This window comes from Symphalangus syndactylus, chromosome 8 (assembly GCF_028878055.3).
Source record: "Symphalangus syndactylus isolate Jambi chromosome 8, NHGRI_mSymSyn1-v2.1_pri, whole genome shotgun sequence".
NCBI classification, from domain to species: Eukaryota; Metazoa; Chordata; class Mammalia; order Primates; family Hylobatidae; genus Symphalangus; species Symphalangus syndactylus.
The window spans coordinates 81,498,210-81,513,246 of record NC_072430.2 but is presented as its reverse complement, the minus strand read 5'-3'; the positions used below and the strand labels follow the sequence as shown (position 1 = coordinate 81,513,246).

Below are 15,037 nucleotides of genomic sequence, written 5' to 3'. Positions count from 1 at the left end.
CTGACCTCATGATCTGCCCACCTTGGCCTCCCAAAGTGCTGGGATTACAGGCGTCAGCCACCATGCCCGGCCCCAACTCTTAATTTTTAAAGGCTTCTAATCATTTTATAATAATATCTATATACTAATCAATTATTACATAATAACTAGAAAAATATTTACCAGGTCCTCGATATTGCCATAGATATTCTTCTTCATGCCTGATGCCCGAGTAGATACCCATCCTCCTACAGTACTGAACTCCAGGGAATCTGGTTCATGACCTGTACAATAACCACTTTCTTTAAGCTGAAAAACAAAAATTTAACATTTTACAGTGAAAATGGTCCCATTACATACAGCACTCAACACATTAACTCCTCCCACTTTAAAATTTCCATATGTCATTGATATTTGAATTTATTAATTCCTACATAGTAAAAAAAAAAAAAAAAGATACTTTTATCACACTAGTCCTAAAAATTTTTTAAAGCTTTTGCCTAGTGGAAAATGTTACAAGATTAAAATATGTAGGCCAAAAGAAGTTCTATTTTTCACGGGTTCACCAGATAATCATACTCCTTACATCCTTTTGTTTTAAGGCGAGCTGTCCTTTCCCACTTTTTTTTCTACAAAGAGATAATTTAAATATTTATGGAGATCAGATTATGCTTAAATAACTGCCAACTTTACCTAAACACTTTCAATAAATAAAGCACTTAATCTCTTGTTCTCTCTACCCTAATGTAATATGCAGCAGGCCTGCAGAAAATCCGAGCAAATTGCCTGTACTTAATTCTTTCAAGGAGTCATGTGTTTTAATGTACAGGCATCTGGCTAGGTTTCCTGCATGTAATACCGTCATTTATTTGTGATGCAGATCATGCATTACTGTACATTAAATGGTCACTTGTTTCTCATTTTTCTACATTATCTTGGCTTTGCCATCTGCACAGCACCTGAGGTTGAATAGATGCCCTTTACTGCAACACCACCAAAGCCATTCCAATGAAATCATTTTAAAGACTCAGCCACCTCTTCTCAAACGGTACAGACACCACCATCTGCATACCCGCTGGCTGCTACACTCAAGCCCATCAATCTGTGTTGACCATTTTGATAGTCATCCAGTTAAGCAACTGTTCTATTTTTCAAGTAAGCCACGCACAGATGTAGAATATGTCAGCCACGTCTGTATATTTGTATTTAAGTATGGTGTGAAAGTTGTAATCTGAAATATGAAAGCCTATTAGGTTAAATATAATTTGTTAGGTTTTGCATATCAGCAATACAAATTCTCTATCTATTCTAATTTTGCTGCTAGGAAAACAAGATTTTAAAAGACATCAACCGTTATATAATAAAAGTTTCTCCATTAAATATTCAATATATTATTTAGTTTTAAGAGGTTAATATCCATCTATAAGAAAGAAGCTTTAATAAATGGCTGAAGAGGTTAAAATGAAGATTATCAGACTGTTACATTATATTTCTTCCCTAACTCCATCTCCAAACAGAATACTATGAATTATTTTCTCTTAAAACACTACTGTTACTCGATTTTCTTTTAAAACATAACCTTTTACTCAATTTTATGAAATTGGGAAAAGAAGAAAAGACATTCATGGAGCCCTAAGATGTGCCAGGTACTGAAAAGAGAGGTTTCACATACTGTCATGACAAAACAAATTTCGACATTATACAGAAGCAAATCATTAAGTACACACTTTAACTATTTCTTTTTTTTTGTAAGTGTGTTAATTCATTTAATCTGCTCAACAACCCTATGAAGCTGACACTATTATTATTCCTATTTTCACAGATGGGAAACAGTTAAATCACCTGTTTTAACTGATGGTTCCCCAAGTGGTACCTCTTACTTGCGTTTTTTTTATCATTATACTTTAAGTTCTGGCGTACATGTGCAGAACGTACAGTTTTGTTACATAGTTATACACACGCCATGGTGGTTTGCTGCACCCATCAGTCCATCATCTACATGAGGTATTTCTCCTAATGTTATCCCTCCCCTAGCCTCCCACCCCCCCGCAGGCCCCAGTGTGTGATGTTCCTCTCCCTGTATCCATGTGTTCTCATTGTTCAACTCCCACTTATGAGTGAGAACATGCGGTGTTTCGTTTTCTGATCTTGTGATAGTTTGCTGAGAATGATGGTTTCCAGCTTTATCCATGTCCCTGCAAAGGACATGAACTCATCCTTTTTTATGGCTGCATAGTATTCCATGGTATATATGTGCTACATTTTCTTAATCCAGTCTATCATTGATGGACATTTGGGTTGGTTCCAAGTCTTTGCTATTGTGAATAGTGCTGCAATAAACATACATGTGCATGTGTCTTTATCATAGGCTAATTTATAATCCTTTGGGTATATACCCAGTAATGGGATTGCTGGGTCAAATGGTATTTCTAGTTCTAGACCCTTGAGAAATTGCCACACTGTCTTCCACAATGGTTGAACTAATTTACACTCCCACCAACAGCATAAGAGCATTCCTATTTTTCCACAACCTCTCCAGCATATGTTGTTTCTTGACATTTTAGTGATTGCCATTCTAACTGGCGTGAAATGGTATCTCATTGTGGTTTTGATTTGCATTTCGCTGATGACCAGTGATGATGAGCATTTCTTCATATGTCTGTTGGCTGCATAAATGTCTTCTTTTGAAAAGTTTCTGTTCATATCCTTTGCCCATTTTTTGATGGGGTTCTTTTTTACTTGTAAATTTGTTTATGTTCTTTGTAGATTCTGGATATTAACCCTTTGTCAGATGGATAGATTGCAAAAATTTTCTCCCATTCTGTAGGTTGCCTGTTCACTCTGGTGATAGTTTCTTTTGCTGTGCAGAAGCTTTTTAGCTTAATTAAATCCCATTTGTCAATTTTGGCTTTTGTTGCCATTACTTTTGGTGTTTTAGACATGAAGTCTTTGCCCATGCCTATGTCCTGAATGGCACTGCCCAGGTTTTCTTCTAGGATTTTTATGGTCCTAGGTCTTGCATTTAAGACTTTGATCCATCTTGAGTGGATTTTTGTATAAGGTGTAAGGAAGGGGTCCTGTTTCAGTTTTCTGCATATGGCTAGCCAGTTTTCCCAACACCATTGATTAAATAGGGAATCTTTCCCCCATTACTTGTGTGTATCAGGTTTGTCAAAGATCAGATGGTTGTAGATGTGTGGTGTTATTTCTGAGGCCTCCGTTCTTTTCCATTGGTCTATATATCTGTTTTGGTACCAGTATCGTGCTGTTTTGGTTACTGTGGCCTTGTAGTATAGTTTGAAGTCAGGTAGCGTGATGCCTCCAGCTTTGTTCTTCTTGCCCAGGATTGTCTTGGCTACGTGGGCTCTTTTTTCGTTCCATATGAAGTTTAAAGTAGTTTTTTCCAATTCTGTGAAGAAAGTAAGTGGTAGCTTGATGGGAATAGCATTGCGTCTACAAATTACTTTGGGCAGTATGGCCATTTTCATGATATTGATTCTTCCTATCCATGAGCATGGAATGTTTTTCCATTTGTTTGTGTTCTCTCTTATTTCCTTGGGCAGCGGTTTGTAGTTCTCCTTGAAGAAGTCCTTCACATCCCTTGTAAGTTGTATTTCTAGGTATTTTATTCTCTTAGTAGCAATTGTGAATAGGAGTTCACTCATGATTTGGCTCTCTGTCTGTTACTGGTGTATAGGAATGCTTGTGATTTTTGCACATTGATTTTGTATCCTGAGACTTTGCTGAAGTTGCTTATCAGCTTAAGGAGATTTTGGGCTGAGACGATGGGGTTTTCTTTTTTTGTTTGTTTTTGTATTTTTTTTTTTTTTTTTTTTTTTAGTAGAGACAGGGTTTCACCGTGTTAGCCAGGATGGTCTCGATCTCCTGACCTCGTGATCCGCCCGCCTCGGCCTCCCAAAGTGCTGGGATTACAGGCGTGAGCCACTGGGTCTGGCCGATGATGGGGTTTTCTAAATATACAATCATGTCATCTGCAAACAGAGAAAATTTGACTTCCTCTCTTCCTATTTGAATACCCTTTATTTCTTTCTCTTGCCTGACTGCCCTGGCCAGAACTTCCAATACCATGTTGAATAGGAGTGGTGAGAGAGGACATCCTTGTCTTGTGCCAGTTTTCAAACAGAATGCTTCCAGCTTTTGCCCATTCAGTATGACATTGGCTGTGGGTTTGTCATAAATAGCTCTTAATTTTTTGAGATACGTTCCAACAATATCTAGTTTATTGAGAATTTTTAGCATGAAGGGGTGTTGAATTTTATTGAAGGCCTTTTCTGCGTCTATTGAGATTATCATGTGGTTTTTATCATTGGTTCTGTTTATGTGATGGATTACGTTGATTGATTTGCGTATGTTGAACCAGCCTTGCATCCCAGGTATGAAGCCAACTTGCTCGTGGCAGATAAGCTTTTGATGTGCTGCTGGATTCATTCGTTTTGCCAGTATTTTATTAAGGATTTTCGCATCAATGTTCATCAGGGATATTAGCCTGAAATTTTCTTTTTTTGTTGTGTCTCTGCCAGGTTTTGATATCAGGATGATGCTGACCTCATAAAATGAGTTAGGGAGGAGTCCCTCTTTTTCTATTGTTTGGAATAGTTTCAGAAGGAATGGCACCAGCTCCTCTTTGTATCTCTGGTAGAACTCAGCTGTGAATCCGTCTAGTCCTGTACTTTTTTTGGTTGGTAGGCTATTAATTACTGCCTCAATTTCAGGACTTCTTATTGGTTTATTGAGGGATTCGACTTCTTCCTGGCTTAGACTTGGGAGGGTGTTATGTGTCCAGGAATTTATCCATTTCTTCTAGATTTTCTAGTTTATTTGTGTAGAGGCGTTTATAGTATTCTCTGATGGTAGTTTGTATTTCTGTAGGATCAGTGGTGATATCCCCTGTATCTTTTTTTATTGCATCTATTTGATTCTTCTCTCTTTTCTTCTTTATTAGTCTGGCTAGAAGTCTATTTTGTTGATATTTTCAAAAACAAGCTCCTGGATTCATTAATTTTTTGAAGGGTTTCTTGTGTTTCTATCTCCTTCAGTTCTGCTCTGATCTTAGTTATTTCATGTCTTCTGCTAGCGTTTGAATTTGCTGTTGCTTCTCTAGTTCTTTTAATTTTGATGTTAGGGTGTCAATTTTAGATCCTTACTGCTTTCTCTTGTGGGCATTTAGTGCTATACATTTCCCTCTACACGCTGCTTTAAATGTGTCCCAGAGATTCTGGTACATTGTGTCTTCGTTCTCACTGGTTTCAAAGAACATCTTTATTTCTGCCTTCATTTCGTTATTTACCCAGTAGTCATTCAAGAGCAGGTTGTTCAGTTTTCAAGTAGTTGTGCAGTTTTGAGTGAGTTTCTTATTCCTGAGTTCTAATTTGATTGCACTGTGGTCTGAGAGATTGTTTGTTATGATTTCTGTTCTTCTGCATTTGCTGAGGAGTGTTTTACTTCCAATTATGTGGTCAATTTTAGAATAAGTGCAATGAGGTGCTGAGAAGAATATATATTCTGTTGATTTGCGGTGGAGAGTTCTGTAGATGTCTATTAGGTCCGCTTGGTCCAGAGCTGAGTTCAAGTCCTGAATATCCTTGTTAATTTTCTGTCTCGTTGATCTGTCTAGTATTGACAGTATGGTGTTACACCTTATTTCTATCAGTATATCCAATGTTACATATACGATTAATTTGTTTCTTTTGTCTGGTAGGTTACTTCATTATCTTCTCCAATTACAAGCAGGTACTATATACCAGGAATTGTGTAAAGCAAAAGATAAAGATACCAAAAAAACCAGATGTTCCCCATGCTGAATGAGCTCTACCACACCAATTTAAATTTACTTCTTTGTTTAAAATCTTACTAACTTCCTACTAAATAAGTGAAGAAAGTGTAATGGTTGGAAACCTGGGTTTTTCTTGCCAAAAAGTTTAAGAAAACAAACAAAAATCCCTGGGTTTGAAACTTGTCATTTACGGTTGCTAGAAAATTTACATACCACAGTATACCACAATATGCAAATTTAGTGAGAAACAATTGCTGGTGCATAGTAAGTGCTTAATAAATGGTATCTAAGATCATATACATTTAGCCACTTTCTCCTATAAGGTCTCTGTCTCTGTTAATGCCATTAGCTGGTAAGAAAAATTTGCTGAAGAAAGGTCCACAGATTTACTCATACAATTAATCAAATATTCACCCACCACGCTCCCCGAGAAAGGGTCTCACTCTGTCTCCCAAACTGGAGTATAATGGCACAATCATGGCTCATTGCAGCCTCCAATCCTGGGCTCAAGCATTCCTCCTGCTTTGGCCTCCCAAAGTGCTGGAATTATAATCATAAGCTACCATGTCTGACTCAAGATTTCTTTTTTAATAAAATAACATCTCTGCCCCATACTATGCTAGATGAAAATAACTGTGTTCATTAACCATTTACCATGTGCCATGAAGCCCTATGGGAATAAAAGCTTTATCTCACTTGTGTTCCAATTCAATACTGAAACAACAAATATTTACTGACTACAAGCTGAGCTTCAGATATATCGCTTAAAAAATCCCTAAATTATGGTGCTTATATTATAGAGAAATATTGAGAAAAATGTATATGCTGCTAAACAAAAAAGGAGAAATAGTAAAGGAAACTGAAATTAATTAAGAATCATAATTAAATTATACAGAATAATTAGAAGTGTGATGAAAAAAATAAAAAGCAGAGCAGGAACTTCCCCCTCTACCCAAACTGAAGTAAAAGGAGCTAGGATTTACCCTTCCACCTAAAAAGACTAAAACACAGAAAAATAGAAGAAACAGGCCAGGCATGGTGGCTCACGCCTGTAATCCTAACACTTTAGGAGGCTGAGGCAGGAGGATCACTTGATGCCAGGAGCTCAAGACCAACCTGGGCAACATAGCGAGACTCCATCCCTGTATTTTAAAAAAGAAAAAAAAAAATTTTCAAACACTGAACTTGCAGTCAGGAAGGACGGTGATCCCTATGAGAAAGTAAACAAAGGTGATGAGCACTGTGACTTGACCCTAGTTTAGCGCTCCACAGAAACAGAATCCAGGCACAACTTGGCAAACACTGAGTTGAGATTGAGCATAGAGCTCAGTCAAAGCAATCAAGGCATTTAGAGTTCATAGGAAAAAGTACAGAAAAAAGCAGCACAAAGAGAGGTGCCTGGAGATCTACAGAGTGTGCCCCTCAGGTCTTCAGCAGAGTACTGAAAAGTAAATGCAAGTGAGTGAAATACCAAAGACCAGAAGAAGAAATAATCCAGATGGATTACAGCACGGGTGTCCAACCTTTTGGCTTCCCTGGGCCACACTGAAAGAAGAAGAATTGTCTTGGGCCACCCATAAAATACACTAACACTAACAACAGCTGATGAGCTTAAAAAAAAAAAAGGTCTATGCATAATTTTCATGATATCTGCCACCAAAAAAGTCCTCACATTCAAAGGGTTGGACACCAGTAGATTAGAGAATAGTGCCAGCACTCACAGAGGGCCAGAAACAGTACCTGTTTCCACTAGTCCAACTGAGAAAACTATTAATTCACAGAGTATTAGGTAGGATATCCAACAATGTCATACCACAGTAGTGGAAAGTAATTAGCCTCAGACTGAAAAAAGCAAAAGATCATAAAAGCAAGAACTAGAGGATCAACTGTTTCCACATAAGTGCATCCCAGGAAAAAAGCTGAAGAATATTTGTAGAATTGAAAAACATCGAAATTCACAATGGCTACCATCTAATCAAAAATTACCACTCAAAATTAAAAATATAAAATTAAAAAAAAAAATAAAATATATATAAAATAAAAATAAAAATTACCAAGCTACAAAGAAGCGGGAAAACACCGCATAATCATTATGGGGTGAATAATCGAAACCAATCCAGAACTAACACAGATGTTAGACACAGCTGACAAAAACATTAAAACAGTTATTATAACTGTATTCTATATGTTCAAAAAGTAGAGACATGCAAGATATAAAAAGGCCCAAATTAAACATCTGGAGCCAAAAAATATAATGTCTGAGATTAAAAATATATTTAATGGGATTAAGAGCAGAAAAGACATAGCAAAATAAAACAGTAGTGAACTTCAAGACATAGCAACAGGAACTAAAAGAAAAAAATGAAAAGAGTAGCAGTGAGCTGTGGAACTTCAAAGAGCCTAATAAGTGAGTAAATAGAGTGTCTAAAGGTCGGCAGGGAGGGGGGTTTATTGGATAGTTGAAGAAATAATGGACAAAGTTTTTCAAAATTTGATGAAAACTATAAAGCCACAAATCAAAAAAGCTTAAGAAATCCTCAACAAAAGAAACACAGAGAAAAACTACACCAAGGTCCACGACAATCAAATTGCTCAAACCAGTGATAACAAGAAAATCTTCAAAGTAGCCAGAGGGCGCCGGGCGCAGTGGCTCACACCTGTAATCCCAGCACTTTGGGAGGCCGAGGTGGGCGGATCACCTGAGATCAGGAGTTCGAGACCAGCCTGACCAACATGGAGAAACCCTGTCTCTACTAAAAATACAAAATTAGCCAGGCATGGTGGCTCATGCTTGTAATCCCAGCTACTCGGGAGGCTGAGGCAGGAGAATCGCTTGAACCCGGGAGGCAGAGGTTGTGGTGAACCACTGCACTCCATCCTGCTGGGCGACAGAGTGAGACTCAGTCTCAAAGAAAAAAAAAAAAAAAATTACTACTGATTTTCTTAGACATGATAATGGTACTATAGTTATAAAGAAGAACACTATTCTTCTGTCTTTAGGAGATGGTGCTGAAGTATTTAGGTTAAGTGTCGTAAAGTCTGCAACCTAGGCTGGGTGTGGTGGCTCATGCCTATAATCCCAGCATTTTGGGAGGCTGAGGCAGTGGATCATCAGAGGTCAGGAGTTTTAGACCAGCCTGACCAACATGGTAAAACCCCATCTCTACTAAAAATATAGTATTAGCCGGGCGTGGTGGGGCATGCCTGTAATCCCAGCTACTCTGGAGGCTGAGGCAGGAGAATCTCTTGAACCTGGGAGACGGAGGTTGTGGTGAGCCGATATCATGCCACTGAACTCCAGCCTGGGTAACAAGAGCGAAACACTGTCTCAAAGAAAAAAAAAAAAAAAGTAGCCAGTGGGGGAAAAAACATATTACATACACAGAAACAAAGACAAAGATAATATCAGATTTCTCATGAAAAGCAATAAAGTGAGGTAACAGTGGAGCAACATCTTTGTACTGCTGAAAGAATATCGATCTACAATTATATACTCACTTCAAATATCTTTTTCAAAAACAAAGGTGAAATAAAGAATTCTTCAGACAAAATTAGAATTTGCCAACAGCAGACCCACACTAAAGTCATGTTAAAAGAAGTCCTTCAAGCAGAAGGCAAATAACATCAGACAAAATTAAGGGTATAGGAAAGGTTAACTAGATGGGTAAATATACAAGATGCTTTCATATTATTTAAATTTTTTAAATGATACTGCAAAGTGTTACAGTATCACTCAAAGGTAGCTGATACAAGTTAAAGATGTATACTACAAATCCTAAAACAAAACAAAAACTTAAAGCTACTAAAGAAACTAAAGAGATAAGGCATATCATTTTTAAAAAATCTCAAAAAGGCAGTAAAAGAGGGAAAGAAGAACAAAAACAGATGGGAAATACAGAAAATGAATAGCAAGATGACAGATTTAAACTAAACCACAATAAATCACACTGAAGGCAAATGATCTAAACACCTCAATTAAAAGGTAGTGATTGTCAAATTAGATAAAAAGAAAAGAACCAATTACATGCCGCCTATAAGAAAAACATTCTAAATATAAAGATACAAACTAATTAAAAGTAAAATAATGGAAAAAGCAAAAAGATATACCATGCTAAGAAAACTCCAATAGCTATTTTAATATCAGAAAAAGCAGATTTCAGAACAAAGCATGTTATCACAAATAAAGGAGGTCATTTCATAATGACAAAAGGGTCAGTTAATCAAGAAGCCATAATAATCCTGAACATTTATCCTCCTAATAACTGAGCTTTAAAATACACCAAGCAAAAATAGAACTGCAAGAAGAAATATACAAATCTATAATTTCTGTTGGAGGTTTTAATACCCCCCTTCAATAACTGACAGAACAAGTAGACAGAAAATAAAAAATATAAGAGACCTGAATTACATTATAAGTCAATCTGACCTAACAGACATTTAAAGACTACTCTACCAAACAGCAGCAGGAAAACACATTATTTGCAAGTGCACATGGAACATTTTAAAAATAGGCTGCACTGTGAGCCATAAAACAAGTAGCAATAAATTTGAAAGAATTCAAGTCATATAAAGTACGTTTTCTGAACACAACAGAATTAATATAGAAATCAATGACAGAAAGATATCTGGAAAAATCCCAAAATAATTGGGAACTAAATAACATACATACACGGTGAGTAAACCATGGATCAAAGAAAAAAATCAAAAAAGTAGAAAATATTTTCAAATTAATGAAAATAAACATATCAAAATTGGTGGCATGTCACTAAAGCAATAATTGGGAAAAAATCAGCACTGATTTTTTACTTTAGAAAATAAGACTGAACTCAAATAAATTACTTCAACTTAATCTCAACTATAAGACACAAAATAACATTTTTTTTTCACAAATCCAACATCCATTCCTAATTAAAGCTCTATAAACTAACACAAGAAAGGGACTTCTTCAACTTGATAAAGGGTATCTACAAAAAACACCTATAGTTAACAAATACTTAATAGTTAAAGGGCTGAACACATTTCTCCTAAATCAGAAACAAGTCTTGCTTATTTTCAACATTATCTGGCCAGTACAATCAGGTGAGAAAAAGAAAAAAAGGCAAACAGATTGGAAAGAAAGAAAACTGTCCTTATTCACACACAACATAGTCATCTATGTAAAAAATCCAATGAGATCTACAAAAAAAAAGCTTGTTAAAATTTAGTGAATTTAGTAAAGTTGCAGGATATAAGATCAGTATAAAAAAACTGTATTTTTATACACTATTAAAGAATAATCAGAAACTGACAATTTTTAAAAACACCAATTACAACAGCACCAAACAATATGTACTACTTAGGGACAAATCCTGTTTTTAAAAATATACGAGGCCAGGTATGGTGGCTCATACTGATAATCCCAACACTTTGGGAGGCCAAGGTGGAACGATAGGTTGAAGTGAGAAGTTTGAGACCAGTCTCGGCAATATGGCAAGGCCCTGTCTCCAGAAAAATTAAAAAATTAGCCAAGCATGGTGGCACATGCCTGTAGTCCTAGCTACTGGGGAGGCTGCAGCGGGAGGATCATTTAAGCCCAGGAGTTTAAGGTTACAGTGAGCTATGATGGTGCCACTAGACTCCAGCCTGGGCAACAGAATGAGATCTTGTCTCTAAAATATATATATATATACATACATACACACACACACATATATATACACATACATATATATGTATGTATATGTATACACATACATATATGTATGTATATGTATACACATACATATATATGTATGTATATGTATACACACATATATGTATGTATATGTATACACATACATATGTATATATATGTACATACATATATATATGAAAGACATGTACATAGAAAACCATAAGACACTGCTGAGAGAAATTACAGACCTACAGAAAACTAAAGATATACCATGTTCATGGGTCAGGTCAGAAGAATCAAAACTGTTAAGCTGTCAGTCTCCTCAAACTGATATATAGAGTCAATGCAATCCCAATCAAAACCCCAATGGGACTTTTTCTTTTTTTAACAGAAACTGACATTTCCATATGAACATGAAGTTCATATAGAAATACAAAGAACCTAGAACAGCCAAAACAACTTTGAAAAAGACTTATGATAAAGCTATAGTAATCCAAACAGTATGGTATTAGCACAGAGACAGACATATATAGAGTCCAGAACTACAAGCAGACATATATAGACAACAGATTTTTTTAAATGATGGTGCAAAGTCAACTCAGTGAAGAAAGGATAATCTTTTCCAATAAATGGTGCTGAACAATTGGATATCCATGTGCAAAAATCATTAACTTCCATCCAATTTTATACCATATACAAATAATAACTCAGAAATCTTCAAAATTGATCAGAGACCCAAATGTAAGACTAAAAATTATAAAACTCAAATGGGAGAAAATCTCTATAACCTTGAATTATGATACAACAGCAGAAGCATGATACAAAGACAAATTAATACACTGGGCTTCATAAAAATTAAAACAGCTGGCGAACCCGGGAGGCGGAGCTTGCAGTGAGCCGAGATCACGCCACTGCACTCCAGCCTGGGCGACTGAGCGAGACTCCGTCTCAAAAAAAAAAAAATTAAAACAGCTGGTCTTCAAGAGATACTGTAAGAAAATGAAAAGAGAAACCACAGACTGAAAGAAAATATTTGCAAAGCATATATCTGAAAAAAGACTTATTCTCAGAATAAAGAATTCCAAAACTCAATAATAACAAAACAACCCGTCTTAAAATTGGGCAAATAGGCCAGGTGCGGTGGCTGACACCTGTAATCCTAGCACTTTGAGAGGCCAAGGTGGATGGATCACAAGGTCAGGAGATTGAGACCATCCTGGCTAACATGGTGAAAACCCATCTCTACTAAAAATACAAAAAATTAGCCAGGCGTGGTGGCGGGTGTCTGTAGTCCCAGCTACTCTGGAGGCTGAGGCAGGAGAATGGCATGAACCCGGGAGGCAGAGCTTGCAGTGAGCTGAGATCGCACTACTGCACTCCAGCCTGGACAACAGAGCGAGACTCCATCTCAAAAAAAAAAAATTGGGCAAATAATTTAAGGAGAACTTCACCAACAAAGATATATGGATGGCAAATAAGCACATGAAAGGATGTTCAACATCACTAGTCATTAGAGAAATATAAATTAGAACTACAATGAGGCCAGACACAGGGGCCCGAGCCTATAATCCCAGCACTTTGGGAGGCCAAGGTGGGTGGAACACTTGAGCCCAGGAGTTCAGGAACAGCCTGGGCAACATGGCAAAAAATTCCATCTCTACAAAAAAATATAAAAATTAGCCAGGCATGGTGGCACTTGCCTGTGGTCTCAGTTACTCAGGAAGCTGAAGTGGGAGTATTGCCTAAGCCCAGGGAGGTCAAGGCTGCAGTAAGCCATGATTGTGCCACTGCACTCCAGCTCAGGCAGCAGGGTGAGACACTGTCTCAAAAAACAAAACAAAACAAACCTACAATGAGATACTACTATGTACCTACTAAAGTTTAGACTAAAATTTAAAAGACTAACAATACAAAGTATTGGCAAGGATATGGAGAAACTGTAACTCTTATACAGTGCTGGTGGGAATATAAAATGATATAATCACTCTGGGAAAAAACTTCATAGTTTCTCAAAAAGGTAAATATATACCTACCATTTTGATCTATTCATTTCCATTTCCAGTTACTTACCGAAAGGAAACGAAAGTATATGTCTATACAAAAACTTTCACATGAATGTTCATAGCAGCTTCGCTTGCAATAGCCCAAAACTAGAAATAATCCAAGTGTTCATCAACAGGTGAATGTATAAACAAAACAGTGGCATATCTATACGATGGAATACTGCTGAGCAACAAAAAGAAATGAACTACTGACAAATGCAACAATATGGCTGAATTTCAAAATAATTATGCCTAGAGAAAGAAGCCAGACCCTCCTCCCATACATACTGTAGGATTCCACTTTATTAAAATTGTAGGGAATTTAAGCAAATCTACGTGACAGAAAGCAAATCAGTGATTGCTGGGGGGTTGCTTAAGGGTTGTGGGTGGGAGTGGGGAAGGATTATAAAGGAGAAAGAGAAAAACTTTTGGGGTTGGTGGACATGTTCATTATTTTGATTGTGATGATGGTTTCATGGTTAAATTCATATGTCAAAACTTATCAAATTGTACACATTAAATTGTACATATTAGATCATAATTATATTTCAAGCTATTATAAAGCAATATAAAACAAAAATCTATGACTTCAAAGATTGTGGCCCAAGCTGCCTAAGGAATTGAATTTCCATCTCCTGAAGAGAAGAAGAAGGCTACAGAACAGACACATTTTGGAGACAAGATTGCAAATTTTTCCTCTAAAAATTCAGTTTTTAAAATGCGGACTTTGAAATGTCTGTAAATACGCAAGTGGAGATATCAATTAGGCAAGTGGCTATATCAGTTTAGGAAAGAAGTCTAGCATGATAATATAAATTTTGGAGTCTACAGCACATAAAAAGAATATTTAAAGTCAGTTAGCCTGAATGAAGCAAATAGTGCTCAATAAAAATTAGTGGAATGAATCAAAGTTCTAAGTAGTTCACATTATTAACTTATTTCATCTTGACAAAAAACCCCATGAAGTAGGAATTATGATCCCCACTTCACAGGTAAAGAAACTGAGGCTTAAAGGTGAGTAACTTGCCCAAGGTCACACAGCTAGGAGCTGTATTTGAGGTTTGCAGTGAGAGCTAATAGCTATTACAAAGAAAGAAAATGTGAGGTTATCAGTGATGATATCCCTAAGCAGAAAAAAACATTTGAGTCAGACATTCTCAGACTATTAACTAATAAAAGTAGCCAAAGATTTCATAAACCTAGAAAAAATTCTCCAAATCCATAATTGATATGTTGGCAGCTTCCATTAAATTTTATCATGTTAATATCAATTTGATTTACAAGTTAAAGTGACTAAAATCTGTGCTACCCAACTATATATTTATGTCATTTTAAGCTTGCAGAAAGAAAAGGCAGGATGTTTTAAACTGGTTATCTCAATTGAAGTAGAATCTGAAGGACATAGAAGTTTAATGAGGAAGAACTTTAACTGGGATCAAAATAGCTGTAGGAACATTGTAGCCTACTGGAGGTAAAAAAGAAAGTTCTTTATTGGCATTTAGGGAAATGAACTAGTAGGTAAAATATCAGAAGTTCCTAGTCTGGGAAAATGTCATTTAAATTTCAAGG

General features: G+C 36.4%; 1 protein-coding gene across 3 annotated transcripts in view; it reads right to left on the bottom strand.

The window, feature by feature from the left end:
- AGPS (alkylglycerone phosphate synthase) overlaps positions 1-15,037 on the bottom strand; it is a 150,985-nt gene that overhangs the window by 77,690 nt on the left and 58,258 nt on the right. For all 3 annotated transcript variants that reach the window (XM_055289829.2, XM_055289830.2, XM_055289831.2), the window contains exon 9: positions 163-288. In XM_055289829.2, coding sequence (XP_055145804.2) covers positions 163-288 — 126 coding nt within the window. The remainder of the gene's footprint in view (positions 1-162; positions 289-15,037) is intronic.